Source organism: Lygodium microphyllum, chromosome 17 (assembly GCF_053477565.2).
Source record: "Lygodium microphyllum isolate KBCC chromosome 17, Lygodium_microphyllum_v1.1.10, whole genome shotgun sequence".
NCBI classification, from domain to species: domain Eukaryota; kingdom Viridiplantae; phylum Streptophyta; class Polypodiopsida; order Schizaeales; family Lygodiaceae; genus Lygodium; species Lygodium microphyllum.
The window spans coordinates 25,166,822-25,180,246 of NC_141151.1; the positions used below are offsets into that span (position 1 = coordinate 25,166,822).

A 13,425-nucleotide genomic window follows, 5' to 3' on the forward strand; every position below is an offset into this window, starting at 1 on the left:
GCAAAACCCAAGCCCCAAATGCAAAATGCAAACACAAAAACTCAAAACTAGAACACGGAGACAAACACAAAGAGAAGAAACTCTGAAGTGAATAAATGTTGTAAATGAATGTAAGAGTGTACAGAATGCCTAAGGGCAGAGCAATGAAGTGTCGGAGAGTGACGTCCATTGATGACAGATCCCAAGTGCTATGACTACCATTTGAAGTGACGAGTGAGAGAAACACCAAACATTGATCATTAGAGTATGAGGAGACTGAGGCCATTACAGAGGATGATGCCTGATGATGTGGGTGGAGCAATAAAATGTAGTAGTAGAATGTCACAGTAGAACGTGGTAGTAAAATGTGGCAATAAAAGGTAGTAGTAGAATGCCGTAGTAGAACATTGTAACAGTAAAATGCAGCAGTAGAACACTTTAGTAGAGGAGCAGATGAGGTGATGGCAGCAGTTGCGAAGGTTGGGACAGCTACTACATGGTGGGAGATTGATGGCTGAGATTTGCATACAAGGGTGAGAAACTTGCATGCAAGAGATAAGGGTGAATGGTGGGCAGTATATCTATTTATAGATGTTGAAGGGTACCTCAAAAAATTAAGGTTTTGGGGGACCACTGAAACTCTAATCGCGCGCCATATTTGTATTTTTAATTAATTAATTATGTTTTGGGCCTGCTAAAAAATGCTAATCCGCTATAAAGCGTGTTTTAGCTCAACAATCTCTTCCTCTGATGGCTCAAAATGCTGAAAATTGTTGAGTTAACTTAAGAGATGGCTGGGGGATGAGAGAGAATGCTATAGAGAGAGAAATTTCAGAGTTTCATTGTAAGAAAGAGTGAAAAACTGTTGCTATCCTGCTCAAACAGCCATGGAAGATGTCAACTATAGCTTAGGACCACCAGAAAGGGTGTTGTTCCCCTCTTGTATGTTGTCACTTGCACCAGACGGATCTCAAGCTGTTGTCATGTGCTCCTGTACGGCTCCAAACTGCTGTCGCTTGTTGTAGGAATGGTCCCTAGTGGTTGCAAATCACATCAACAGTCTCTTCTTGCTCTCTAACAACTGCCTTCTCTCTCACAATGACTCGAATAGACTTCCATGAGTCTCTAAAAACGTTTTTTCCACTTGTATGGGTAAGTTTTGCCAAGTGGTAGCCTTCTAATCCTATTTTCTAGTATTATCCAGCTTATTAAAATAATTTTAACAATATTACTTTTGAGAATCAATTTAATAATTATTCTAGTGCTCAGAAAATTAGTTTCACTAGCCAATAATTAAATTAGCTAGGCCAATTTGTCTTCCAAGTATCCTTCAGCAGTTATTGATCCTTAGATTGTTATTAATCAATTAAATAATGCCTAGTCTCTAATGTTACCACTGACATTAGTGGCTAATAAATTGGTCTAGGCCCAAATCTGACATCGAGTACCACCTACTACTTGTCAGCCATAACTTATTACAACTTTTGCCTTCAAAAATCGCTACATCCTTGGGGTCCTTGGCCTATTACCATGAAATAATTGGCATGTGCATTACATGTGCTAAACAACCTTGCGCATTTGATTAATATCTTAATCAAATGTTATCGGTGTACCAAACATCCCTAATGTTTGCTGATACACAAAGAGTTGATTTTTAATTTTGCGTTGCATTTTACGGCTAGGATAAAGCCTTGCAAGCAATGTGTTCCAAGCCTTGACCACCTCAAGGTCTCTTTCTTGTATCTTTCCTTGAAACTCAGGATCAAGCATATATGTTGCAGCATGCATAGGAGAGTTATACTCATTCCATCTGCTGATGCATAACTCCTTGATCTGCTCATACCTGTCCGCATTTGGTTCCAAACTCTTCAACTTCTCAATTATGCGATCCATACCTTCATAGATCTTCCCAATGCATGGATCCATGCCATCTGCAAGCCTCAACATGTGCATGATAGGATCAACCATTTGATTGGTGCGATTTACCTCATCCCAAAAATCTCTATTAGAGACATATGCATTACATAACATAGCAGTAGCAATGGCAGCCCCAGTTCAATTTTCATACTCATCACTAGCAAATAGCTCCCTAATTGCACCTTTGCAATAGTGCAATTGACCAAGCATAAGAAAGTTATGTGCAAATCGTGTATCCAAGTATTTGAGAAGTTCTTTGCTACTTCTCTTGCAAAACTCAGCATGCAAGTACTGATGATTACATATAAATGTGACAATCTTGTGGCCTTTCGCAACAAGAGATGCAATCCATGACAAGTCCTCAATATCCTTCAACAAGTTACTCAAGCAATGCACTATGCATGGACTAAAGGTGATACATGGATACATTGCCATTAAAATGTTTCCTGGTGCCTTGTTTATAAGTTCACCATCTGCCACTCTGCCACAAAGTGCACTACATTTTTTGCCCCAACAACTTGCACTGCCTCACACCACTCGGATGCCAATACATTTGCACTCTTTCCAGTCTCTGAAGCATCATAACTACCAATGAAGTATACATCCCCACGAGAATATGTGACAACACCATGTATGAACCTATAGCGTGCCACTCCATCCATCTGCTATCAATGTCACTCCATTTTTTGCCCATTGATTGCGAATATTTGCTGTTGCAATCTCTATGGCTGCTTTCTCCTTCTGAAGCAATGTAGTCTTGATAGTTTCTGATGAAGGGGGCTTATATGAGGGTACATACTCTGCAATATTTGTCACCATATTTAAAAAATAAGGTGACCTAGCTGATTTGAATGCAGTATGTCGGAGCCACTAATCTTGGTGGTCTTCTGCATGAAGCACCATGCCCTGCTAGCCTTGGAGTCCATGTTGTTGGATCCATTGCTATGTTTGGCGTCCTCTTGGCATGTGAATTCCCCATAGAAGTGGCTATGTGGTCAAATAACTCCTGCCTTTTTTCAATTGATACATTGGTGCAAAAACACATGGTTACAAGTCATAACATAAAGAACCCATAGTTAAATGTGGTCATTATTAATAATCTAAAGCCTGAAGTGCAGTCTTTAAGTGGAAAAAAATGTTTTTTTTTGTTTCAGATGGAAAAACCATGTTCACATGGAACAAAATGAAAGACAATGATGAATCTTGGTAATCCTAACCAATTTAAATTTAAAAATAGTAAATTATTAATAAATACTTTTTTTAAATAAAGAAAAATAAATTTTAAATGGAAAAAAATAGTTTCTATGTGCCAAAAAACTGTAGAAATTTATAAATGTTTGTGGATATATGGTGTGTTTAAGGCATGAGGTTTAGCCTCAGCTTAGCCGCATTTTTATATTATAGTGTGTGATTTATTGCTTTTCGAATAAGAAAATGAGATGTAAATATTCTCTACACCTATCACTGCAAGCATAACATTAAATAGTAGGGTGAGGAGGGATCATGTGAGTGCTGAATATAAGCTGAAAGTTGATTTTTTTTTGATGCACTTTACATATAGGACACACTTATTTTAGGGATTAAAGGATTCATTAGCATGAATATACTCGGTGTGTTGTCCCTATATGCAATGACACAAGTGTGCTAGAAGTATGAAAGTATGAAGAGAATTGTTTATGCATTGCCACAACATTGTTTTAAATAAATAAATTGTTTGTACACTTGCGGGCATTCATCTTTGCATTGCATCTTGTATACATGGTATCAAGTGAGTATCACTCTTGGATTGCATAGCACTTGGTTGCCTAAATGTTGACCCATGTTGAGAGGGTGAGGAGTCCCAGGCTATAGGGGTAGTGCATTCGTTTCTTTCGAGACTAATAAAGTGAGAATACAAACTATCTCTTGGAATGATCAATTAAAAGAGAGGAATATGTATCTTTGTGTTATATGTTTGAACGGTGTATCTTGGGGCCAAAAGTATAGGAGAGCCGAAGTTGGCCATTGCAGTTAGCTGAGGGGTGCTTCTTGTGTACGTGCTATGTGGTGCTAGTAGACACCAATTTGTTGGGGTACTTGTTGTGAGGAGTTGGGAAGGAATTTGTTGGACTATAAACAATACAAATGCGTATTTAAGTTAATATGGTTAGCCTCCATACGCTCTTGGCCGCAAGGCCGTGGGGTGTTTTGGTTGAGCATAAAAGCATGGCTAGAGCCCTAAGCTAGTGTTGTCGGGTGTATTTTTGGTCCCAACAATCAATTCACCACAACCACATGGAAGAAAAACAAATATATTTTAGTCTATATCAACTATATGACGAAGTGGTGTGAAGCCAAAGCTCTGAAACGGGATGATGGCAACATCATGACCATGTTCTTGTATGAGAATATCATTACTCATTTTGGCACTCCCTAAAAGCTAGTAAGTGACAAAGGTACTCACTTTCTCAACAAGATTATGGAAGAACTGATAGAGATTTATAAGATTTGCCATTATAAGTCCACATCCTACTATCCCAAAGCTAATGGCCAAGTTGAAGTTACCAATTGCATCCTCTATTCAATCCTAACAAAGGACGATTTCCAAGGGTGAGCCCCTCCACCCCTCAATGGCACCCTTGCATCTACCTCATCCCACCATGACCAAGTAGTGCTTCGACTTCGTCCAGTTGTTGACGAAGTACCTGTTGAGGATGATGAAGACCCCATAGATATCAATGCTGCCATCTATATAAAAGTGACAAATAATTAGTAAAGTTCAATGAAATTGCAGAAATGTGCAGCCAAAATTTCAACATGCATGTGCTAAATGTTTGCTAAAAATGCCCGAACTTTGGTGCTACTTCAGCATGCATTCCTTTTACTGAAAATGCCACAAATTTGGGGCATTCCAGCTTGCATTCCCTTGCTGAAAATGCCCCAAAATTTGGCGCATTTTCAGCTCCCAAATTTGGGGCAATGACTGATTCAAAATGCCCCAAATTTGGGGACATTGCAGCCAAATTTGGGCTCGAATCCTTGTTGAGAAGGCCCCAAATTTTGGGGCAATTGCCAACAATTGATCCAAAATGCCCCATATTTGGGGAAGATTGCATCCTGAACCATAGATGCTTTAAATTGGGGCAAAATTGCAAATCCTTGTTGAATCACCTCTAAATTTGGGGCAAGCCTCAAGGAGTCAAGAGTCAAGACAAATCTGGATTCTGAAGTGCGAGAGAGAGAGAGAGAGAGAGAGAGAGAGAGAGAGAGAGAGAGAGAGAGAGAGAGAGATGATAGCCTGTTGGCTTCATTATAGTTGTATCCATCCTATTTGGTTGGCATGAAGGCGTGATGTAAACATCTCCATACATTAATATACTCTTGTTTACGAGAGAGAGAGAGAGAGAGAGAGAGAGAGAGAGAGAGAGAGAGAGAGAGAGAGAGAGAGAGAGAGAGAGAGAGAGAGAGAGAGAGAGAGAGAGAGAGAGAGAGAGAGAGAGAGAGAGAGAGAGAGAGAGAGAGTCTGATCGCAGGCGATAGGGACGGACCATGCGGCGTGGACTATAGGTGCGACCGTGGACGATAGGCAGGAGGCCAGGCAGGGCGGAGTCAAGGCGAGAGTTGGGCAGGGCGGGACTCGTGAGGTGGCTGTCAAGACGGACAAGTCACGATAGGTAGGAGCGGCGGGAGTCGAGGCGGCAGTCGGGGTAGACAAGTCACGACCGCAGGTGGGAGTCGCGACACGGGGTAGGAATGACTAGCTAAGATCCAAGTTTCCAAATGAATAACTAGCTGTTCCTTAATTAGATTATGTTTTTGATTAAAGGCTAATTAATGACTTGATCATTTCTCATGAGTGAATTTCTCGTTGGACTAAACTTAAGCTCAAGGATTTCTTAATAACTTAAGTGACCTAAGTTAGTTGGTTACTTCGGGCACTTACTAACTTCAAGTGCCCTAAGTGAACTTCTTATTGGGTGAAACTTTCAGTATAACTCAATTCTAAGGTGGAAACTTTCAATTTAATGAAAGTTTTACATTGCACCTTGTTCATTTCCCCTTGCTTTTGTACCACATAGCCTATACACTTGTCCATTTCATGCCCAGTGTCAAATCCTTCACTATGTATGCAATGGTCACCATGCCAAGAGCTAGGCCAATGAATGCGATTTAATAATAAAAATGAGGCCACCCAAGAATGACATCATGTATTGTTTGCAATCCCAATCTAGCCATCTTATTAAATTTCTCTCTCTACAAGTCTTTATTAGGCCAATCTAGCAACTTAGAAGTGGCCAACACTTTTGCTTGTAATGAATTAGTCTCCTTTTAATGACTAGGAGGATGCCAAATTGTAAAGTGGAGAATCATCTGCTAGGAGCCAATCAAATGAGTAGAGAGACTTCTTGGAAGTAAGTGCAAAAAATATGAGGCCATACCGATCGTGATGTATTGAGCCACTTTCAACTGCACACAAAGAGGCCAGCCTTGAGATTTCCAATACATGAACCTGTCATGAACTCAAGAGGACATCCAATCAAGCATGGCATGAGAAGCCACATCCACACCAATGGAATATCCCAAGTGCCGGGTAATTTTGCCTTCAGAGACAACTGCTCTATGCCAACCCAAAATTTGCAAGTCTGTCTCTGTACAAGAAATTAGTGTAGATCTCTTAGCATTGATAGGAAGCCTCGAAGCTGAACCAAACATACTTTAAATAGCCATTGCCCTATTCACATTGGTCCGGTCAGGCTTAAGAAACAAAAAGGAATCGTTTGCCAAGGATTGACCCAAAAGTTTGTGAAGATATGCTAGGGTTTGCGCTAAGGAAACATAGAAAGTACGATCAAGACAAACACAAAGACTCAGACTTTGATGTGCAAAATTCAAAACTCAAACACAAAAACAAACACAAACAGAGAGAGAGGAAAACTTTGAAGTGAATGCTATAAATGAATGTGAGAGTGTGCAAAAGAGCTCAAGGCAGAGCTAAAGAATGCTGGAGTGTCACGTCCACCGAAGACAGGTCTTGAGTGCTGTAACCACTAGTTGGAGATGTCGGAGTGTGAGAAACTTCAAAATGCTGATTACCAAGGTAGTAGGAGAGCAGGTGGCAGTAGAGGAAGTGGAGGAGGATGCAACGACCACACTGGTTGTAAAAATGCAGGTTGATAGAATCGCCATGTGGAGATCAGCTTGTCGCTACAAGTATGGAGCTATAAATGCAAGATGATCTAGGTATTGATGATGAGGAAATTACAGGCGACAGCTACAATTGAGTGTTGATCAAGGTGTGCAGTAAATGCACAATTAATTCATAGAGAATGAAAGATAATGAGTGAATTAGTCGATGCACAATAACTCAATCACAAAACGAGAGGTGGTGTGAAACGTCCCCCTAGGATCCAACTTGCACATGAGACATGATGCAAGCCATTCTCACCACGAAAAGAACTAGACATCAGACTCACCTCCCAGTCATAGAGCCAAAATGGCTCACCCTTGACTCTTGAGTCTAGGAGCTAGCAGTACTTTGGGTCACGATCGTATCCTAAAGGTTGGTGTCCCATACCACCAGCCCACACCATCCGGGTGATCACACAATAATGTGCACAATAGGGCCTTGAGTCCTATAAATAGGACTTTGATTGCCCTAGCCCCAAAGTGCTCTTAATGCATTTGCACTAGGTCACTTCATGACCACTGTGACCAATGCTACTAGTGCCATCCGGATGTCCAAGGATGTAACATGATGTATTAATGAATTAGAGAGAGTACAACGCTCAAGGTGATCACAATGAATAATGCTGCACTTATGTGCTAATGCACAAAGTGTCTTTTTATAATAAAAAGAAACCCTAATGGCTTAACCATCATAGGAAACCCTAAATAAAACCCTAACCCTAGCTTCACTTAGTGCCTAGGACATTAGAGGCAACGATAATATTTGATGATAGTTTAAATGCCTAGGGAGCCTTAATCATAGATCACAAGGCATCAATGCATAGCCCATGAGGTGGCCTACAAACCCCCCCTTCATGAAATGGGTGGATTGATCTAGGAACAATAACAAAATCCTAGAAAATGAAAGAAAATATAGGGTCATGGTTGCACAAGTTTATCCAAGTGAATATAGCAAACGATGACAATACATAGTACGACAGCGAATGAATGGAATCAAGTTCAAGGCTTTTCGAAAAGCGTGGAACTTAGGTCGAGGAAGAGCCTTTGTGCAAAAATATGCCAAGTTGTCTTTGGTGGGTATGTAAGACAGCTCTATATCTCTAGCTAACATCCACTCACGAACATAATGGTAATGAACTTCTATAGAAGACTTCAGACTTAGACTTCAGCCCATATATCCAAGTGAATCGGGATTTGTCATCAATAAATGTGACAAAATATAGGAATCCACCAATGGATTTGATCCGCATAGGACCACAAACATCAATGTAAAGATGTAAACTAGATGGAGAATGAACATGAGATTCCTTAGGAAAGGAAAATCGATGCATCTTACTAAGTAAATAGCCTTCACAAATGTGATATGATTGCAAGTGAATTTTTGGAAGGTCTCTGACCATGTCCTCTAATTGGAGCTTCATCAATGCTCGATAGTTAATGTGGTCAAGCATCTGATGCTATAAATGTGTATTGTGGAAGGATTCCTTTGTTAATAAGGCACAATCAATAGGATTTTCAGCAAGCTGCTGATCATATGTATCAAGATAATAGAGACCTTTAGTGAGGGTTCCTGTCAAGGCAATGGAAGAAACAACTTGATCATCATATACCGCACATCGGGGGCTATCGAGAATGACATGAAACCCTAAAGTTGCAATGGCTGAAATGGGAAGAAGATTCTTCTTGGTGCTTGTCACATAGAGGAGAAGAACATCGTGCAATGTCAAAGGGGTGCTTGAAACAAAGACAACATGCATATGACCGATGCCGTTAACTACATAAGAGGCATTGTTAGCATACATGACTATGCCCCCCTTAGGTACATGAGAGAAAGAAAAATAATGCTCGACAAGAGGTGATGTGCTTGGATGCTCTAGGTCTAAACTAACACCAAGCACCACCTAATACTTGACTTGTGCAACTCCTTAGAACTTTTGCCCCTTGGCTCAACATCGCAAAACAGTTAACTTGCACATCACATGTGCATCTCACATTTTGCACATTTTTTTAAGGACCTAAGCAAAGCATCGAAATTTCACGTCCTCTCTCAAATGCAGATAAAGAATGGTGGTCCAACTCCAACTCTATGCAGAGTCTCCCCATGGCTGCTAAGGGTTAAAGACTTGGTAAAAACGTTTGCTACATCAGCCCAATTTAGGGAGATTCTCCAATCTAAGCATTGCTAGCTCAATCTTCTATTCAATAACAACTATGACGTTTGGAAAAGATACATCAGACCCTTATTGGAGATGCACGAAGTCCCAACATAGAGAACATGATCAAAGTTGTTGTACCAATTCCGTAGCATGATGATGAACTCCACAAAGGTGGCATTTTGCTATGATGGTCAGCACAGACATATCCAAAATATTCTTTATGTTTCGAAGGTTGCTATGAATCTTCTTTTCATGCATTAACAGGGGGCCACTTTTAATCTATATGTTTGTGTACCTCCTTTAGCAAACCCATTCCCTTGTACTCACATGATATGGCAAGAGTTTATCCCCTCACATGAGCAATAGAAATTGCAGTAAGAGAGTGGGGGCCTTTTCTTGCAACCCCTTTTGTGCTTTCCAGCTTACGGCGAAGAGAACATATAAACAATTTTGATTTCAAGCTTGTGACATGTACATATAATTATGTGCTGACTGTTCTAAAATTACCATCCTGAAATTGAAGCTATAGTATTAAATATATAAGGGGCTTCTTCCTGCATAGCCCATTGAGTGTCTGGCAGAGCTTATGATAGGTGTTGCAGCAAAGACCACCGGATTGCTAGTCAGAGTGAAGAGACATCTAGAGACTACCCGATCAGGTAGTGGCTTGGAGCATTGCTGATGGGTTGGGGGTGACTTTGCCAGTGGGCATCTGAATTCTCTCTGAGTTGGGTCCCAGTTCAGGTAGTAACTTGCTTCATTAACAACTCGTGTATCTATTTTTCATTGTTCAAGAGGATGGTAGGCTAGTGGTGGGCAGAGAGCACCCTACCTTCATGGTCCTTGGATGCACACATCACTTTGCAAGACATCCATGAGTGGAGGCTATGGATCTAGGAGGGATGTGCCTTGGATGAGTTTGATTCAGACCCTGGGAAGTGGTCTTGACCTGCTTCATCAATTTCACGGATGATGTGGCGCATCCTAATGCACATAGTGGTGGATTGGACCCTCACTTGCTGCCATCATTAGGCTGTGCAGAGGAGCATCACTGAGCCTTTGAGACATACATTCTAGAAACACCTTTGGAACAGCTGGCAGCCAAGGAGGGTCTCATTCTTTGGCTAGTTGCTTACAGCAGACTAGCAGTGGGGAACTGGTTATCACAAAATGCAACAGGAGGGGTCCTGTCAGTATTGCCAATGATAGTGGTGATCACCAAGCACCATCCCTAGTTGTGCGTAGAGGCCCACTTGGTGTGGAGAGATGCCTAAAGGATTTTGCAATTGCTAGAGCCAAGCCGAGGTTGCATTACTTGAGTGCTTTCTGATTGTAGGCAACCATTCCAGGCTGTCATCAATTGCACGAGGTAGAGGTGCAAGACTTTATCTTCATAATCGAGGCTTTATCCTGCATTGTGATAGGCCTTCAGGTGCTTCCGACTATGTACTAGAGCGGTTTGCAGCGAGATGAGAGGTTTGGAAGCTCATTTGACATTGGGGGTCTTACGAGATGTGATGAGCCAAGGCATGATATGCTGATGATGATGGCATGGAAGATGATGACAGTGCTTGGGTGAGAAGGTGTCCCTTGGTATCAATAATAACATCCTAACTTACTTGGTGATGCTGTTCTTGTTTACATAGTGTACAATATTGATTACCACACTTGTCAAGTTGTCTGAAAGCTTTCACAGTAATATATAACGATGGTACCTTTTGATTTTACTAGTGTTTGGAAGGAAGGCCTCAACTTACACAGCCAAGAGGTACATCATACTAACACATTGGCCTGAAATGCCATGAACCCCTTCTAGATGGAGAGAGAACAATTCAAGAGTAAAGTTAATCCCATGTTGGAAATGGAATCAACTCCAAAACTCAAGTGTGATTGAGTTAGAAATAATACCTTGATGAGATCAACTTTGACACCATGTTAGAGCCTGAGCTACTGTATAGATTAAGTTAGAATAAGAATTTGAACCCATGATTTGGATAAATTAAGCGAGGCCCACTATTTTATTGGTTTGGAACCCAGCTCAGGTCTAAGCGAAACTTAGTTCAAGTTCATATGATGAACTAGTTTGTAAATTTTGAACGGTGATCAACAGAGGCCTAGTATATTAATTGAAGAGGTAGGGTTTAGATGATACCAGACACCGAATGGCTGGATTAGGCACAACACATGCATCCATAAAATTTTAGTGGTCTGTGAATTCATTTGTGGACACCTATCAAATCAGACCTTAATGGCAATGATGGAAGTGCCTCACAAAGCTAACTTTCAGCTCCTTCTCTTTTAGTAACATACAAGTTTTGAACATAAAAAGAATATTAGAAGAGTAAAAGAAATTGTAGACTAAAAGCCAGATGTTCTACCCTTGTAAGAAATCTCTATCTTGGCCATGAAAATTCACATCTAGTACCAAGCAATAATGCTGGACCAAATACCTGAATTAAATAATAAAATTGCCAAAGTGGGTCCCTGTTTTCCCCTCTGTTCCCCAGCTAACCTATATCACATTGCCTTGATACCCTGCTGACATCATAGGTGTCCAACTGCATAACTTTGCAATCAGAGGAATATATAGTGTCTCCAGAAAGTGATACTTTACCACTGTTAACATAGACTAACCTGCAGGCTTGCAAATGGCTTGCAGGAAGTCCAGGTTGACTGCTAGATTTGAGTTCTTCTCTCGTAAGAATCACCTGCATTTCATTGAGAATTGAAGTGTGCGAGCATGAGGCCTTCTAGTGGCATTGTCTGTTCTCAAGGAACAAGATCATGAACTTAGGTGATGGGGGCCTTTCCCTACCTAGTATTCATGTCTAGTCAGTTGCTCTTGTTAGTCAAGTTGTGATTTAAGTGTGATTACTTCTGCATGCTGACCCCTGCCGACTTACATCAGCTTTGGAATATATGTTATGAACTTCCTCAAAGGTATCATTCACTTTTAAGCTGCTTTTTATGCTCCTTATTCTTAACATGGCTAATCAGAGGAAGGGGAGGATATTGGCCTTCAGCAAAATCTTCAGAAATGCACATCTTCTAACCAGGCAGGCTCTTCAAGCAATGGAACCAGGGCCTCAAATCAGGATAATACAGCACAAAAGGTGAAGTGACTACGTTTCAGTTCTCTTGGCTCCTCACCTTGTTGAAAAACCATATTAACATCAAGTTTGCTGGCTTTTCTGCAGAAAATATCTAGAAACAAGGCATGCCCATGTGGCTCAAAGAAGAAGTACAAAGTGTGCTGTGGTGCTGTAACCCGCACTTCCCGGGTTGTTACAAAGTACTAAATTATATGCTGTCTTTGGGATTTTTGCATTGTGGATTCCATGTGGACTTGTCTACATGAATTCTTCCTTTCTGATGCGGTGAATAGAATTGAGATTAGTTTCACTCGTTCATCTGTGCAGCCACACAGAGCCATTGAGCAACAAGGCACGGAAGGAGAAATTAAGGAACTCAAAAGTTGTAGCCAAGATCAATTTAGAAACAACACAGGTGGATGTGCTAGACATGGGGTATCTGTGTATCTGATCATGTCCTGCAACTGGCCTTGGAGGTATATTGACAAACAATTGCAGCATTTTGTAATTCCTTGTCATGTCCTGAAACTTGGCCTTGGAGGTATATTGACCAAAAATTGAAGCATCTTGTAATTCCTTGTCCTCATCCATGATTCGATACAGGAGCGTACCATGATTGAACATAAGCTTGCCATGTGTTGACTATGAAGCATTACATTACCTGTGGAGCATAGGCTTTGTATAATTTGAGATAGCATTACTGCCAACACATTTTATAACCTGCCCAGCCAAGACTTGTATAATTTGAGATCTTTCAAAACAAGAGTTGAGCACACAGCTATGCTCTCACTTCTAAGTAGCTTTACATTTTTAATGAATAATTAGCACATCTTCAGCGAGGGTTGTCATGCAGCTATAGCATGTGCATCTGATTGTGGCTTTTCTAGAAAAGGCACGTGTTGTGAGCCCAGGTGCATGCACCAGAATGATCAACTGATGCAGCTCTCATGCACTAAGTCCACTACGACAAATCTTCCCACCTCCAAGTGGGCGTATTTTGGTAGGTTGAGCCAAATGAGTCACGTCCTACACATGTGAATCCCTGTAGTATCGGGATGAGCTTACCATAAAGAAACTTGTGATTATGGTTGCAAACTAAACTCAGCTCAGATGAA

General features: G+C 40.9%; 1 protein-coding gene across 8 annotated transcripts in view; it reads left to right on the forward strand.

Annotated features, from left to right (window-relative positions):
- LOC148021701 (SEC-C motif-containing protein / OTU-like cysteine protease family protein) overlaps window positions 1-13,166 on the forward strand; it is an 83,168-nt gene extending 70,002 nt beyond the window's left edge. For 7 of the 8 annotated variants that reach the window (XM_087697193.1, XM_087697199.1, XM_087697200.1 and 4 more), the window contains 3 exons: window positions 12,216-12,331; window positions 12,416-12,510; window positions 12,638-13,166. In XM_087697193.1, the coding sequence (XP_087553319.1) occupies window positions 12,216-12,331; window positions 12,416-12,510; window positions 12,638-12,761 (335 nt within the window). In that variant the 3' untranslated portion in view covers window positions 12,762-13,166. Of the gene's footprint in view, window positions 1-3,050; window positions 3,122-12,215; window positions 12,332-12,415; window positions 12,511-12,637 lie in introns of those variants that run through there. The other variant, XM_087697201.1, reaches the window with a different exon arrangement.
- Window positions 13,167-13,425: the final 259 nt, after the last annotated feature.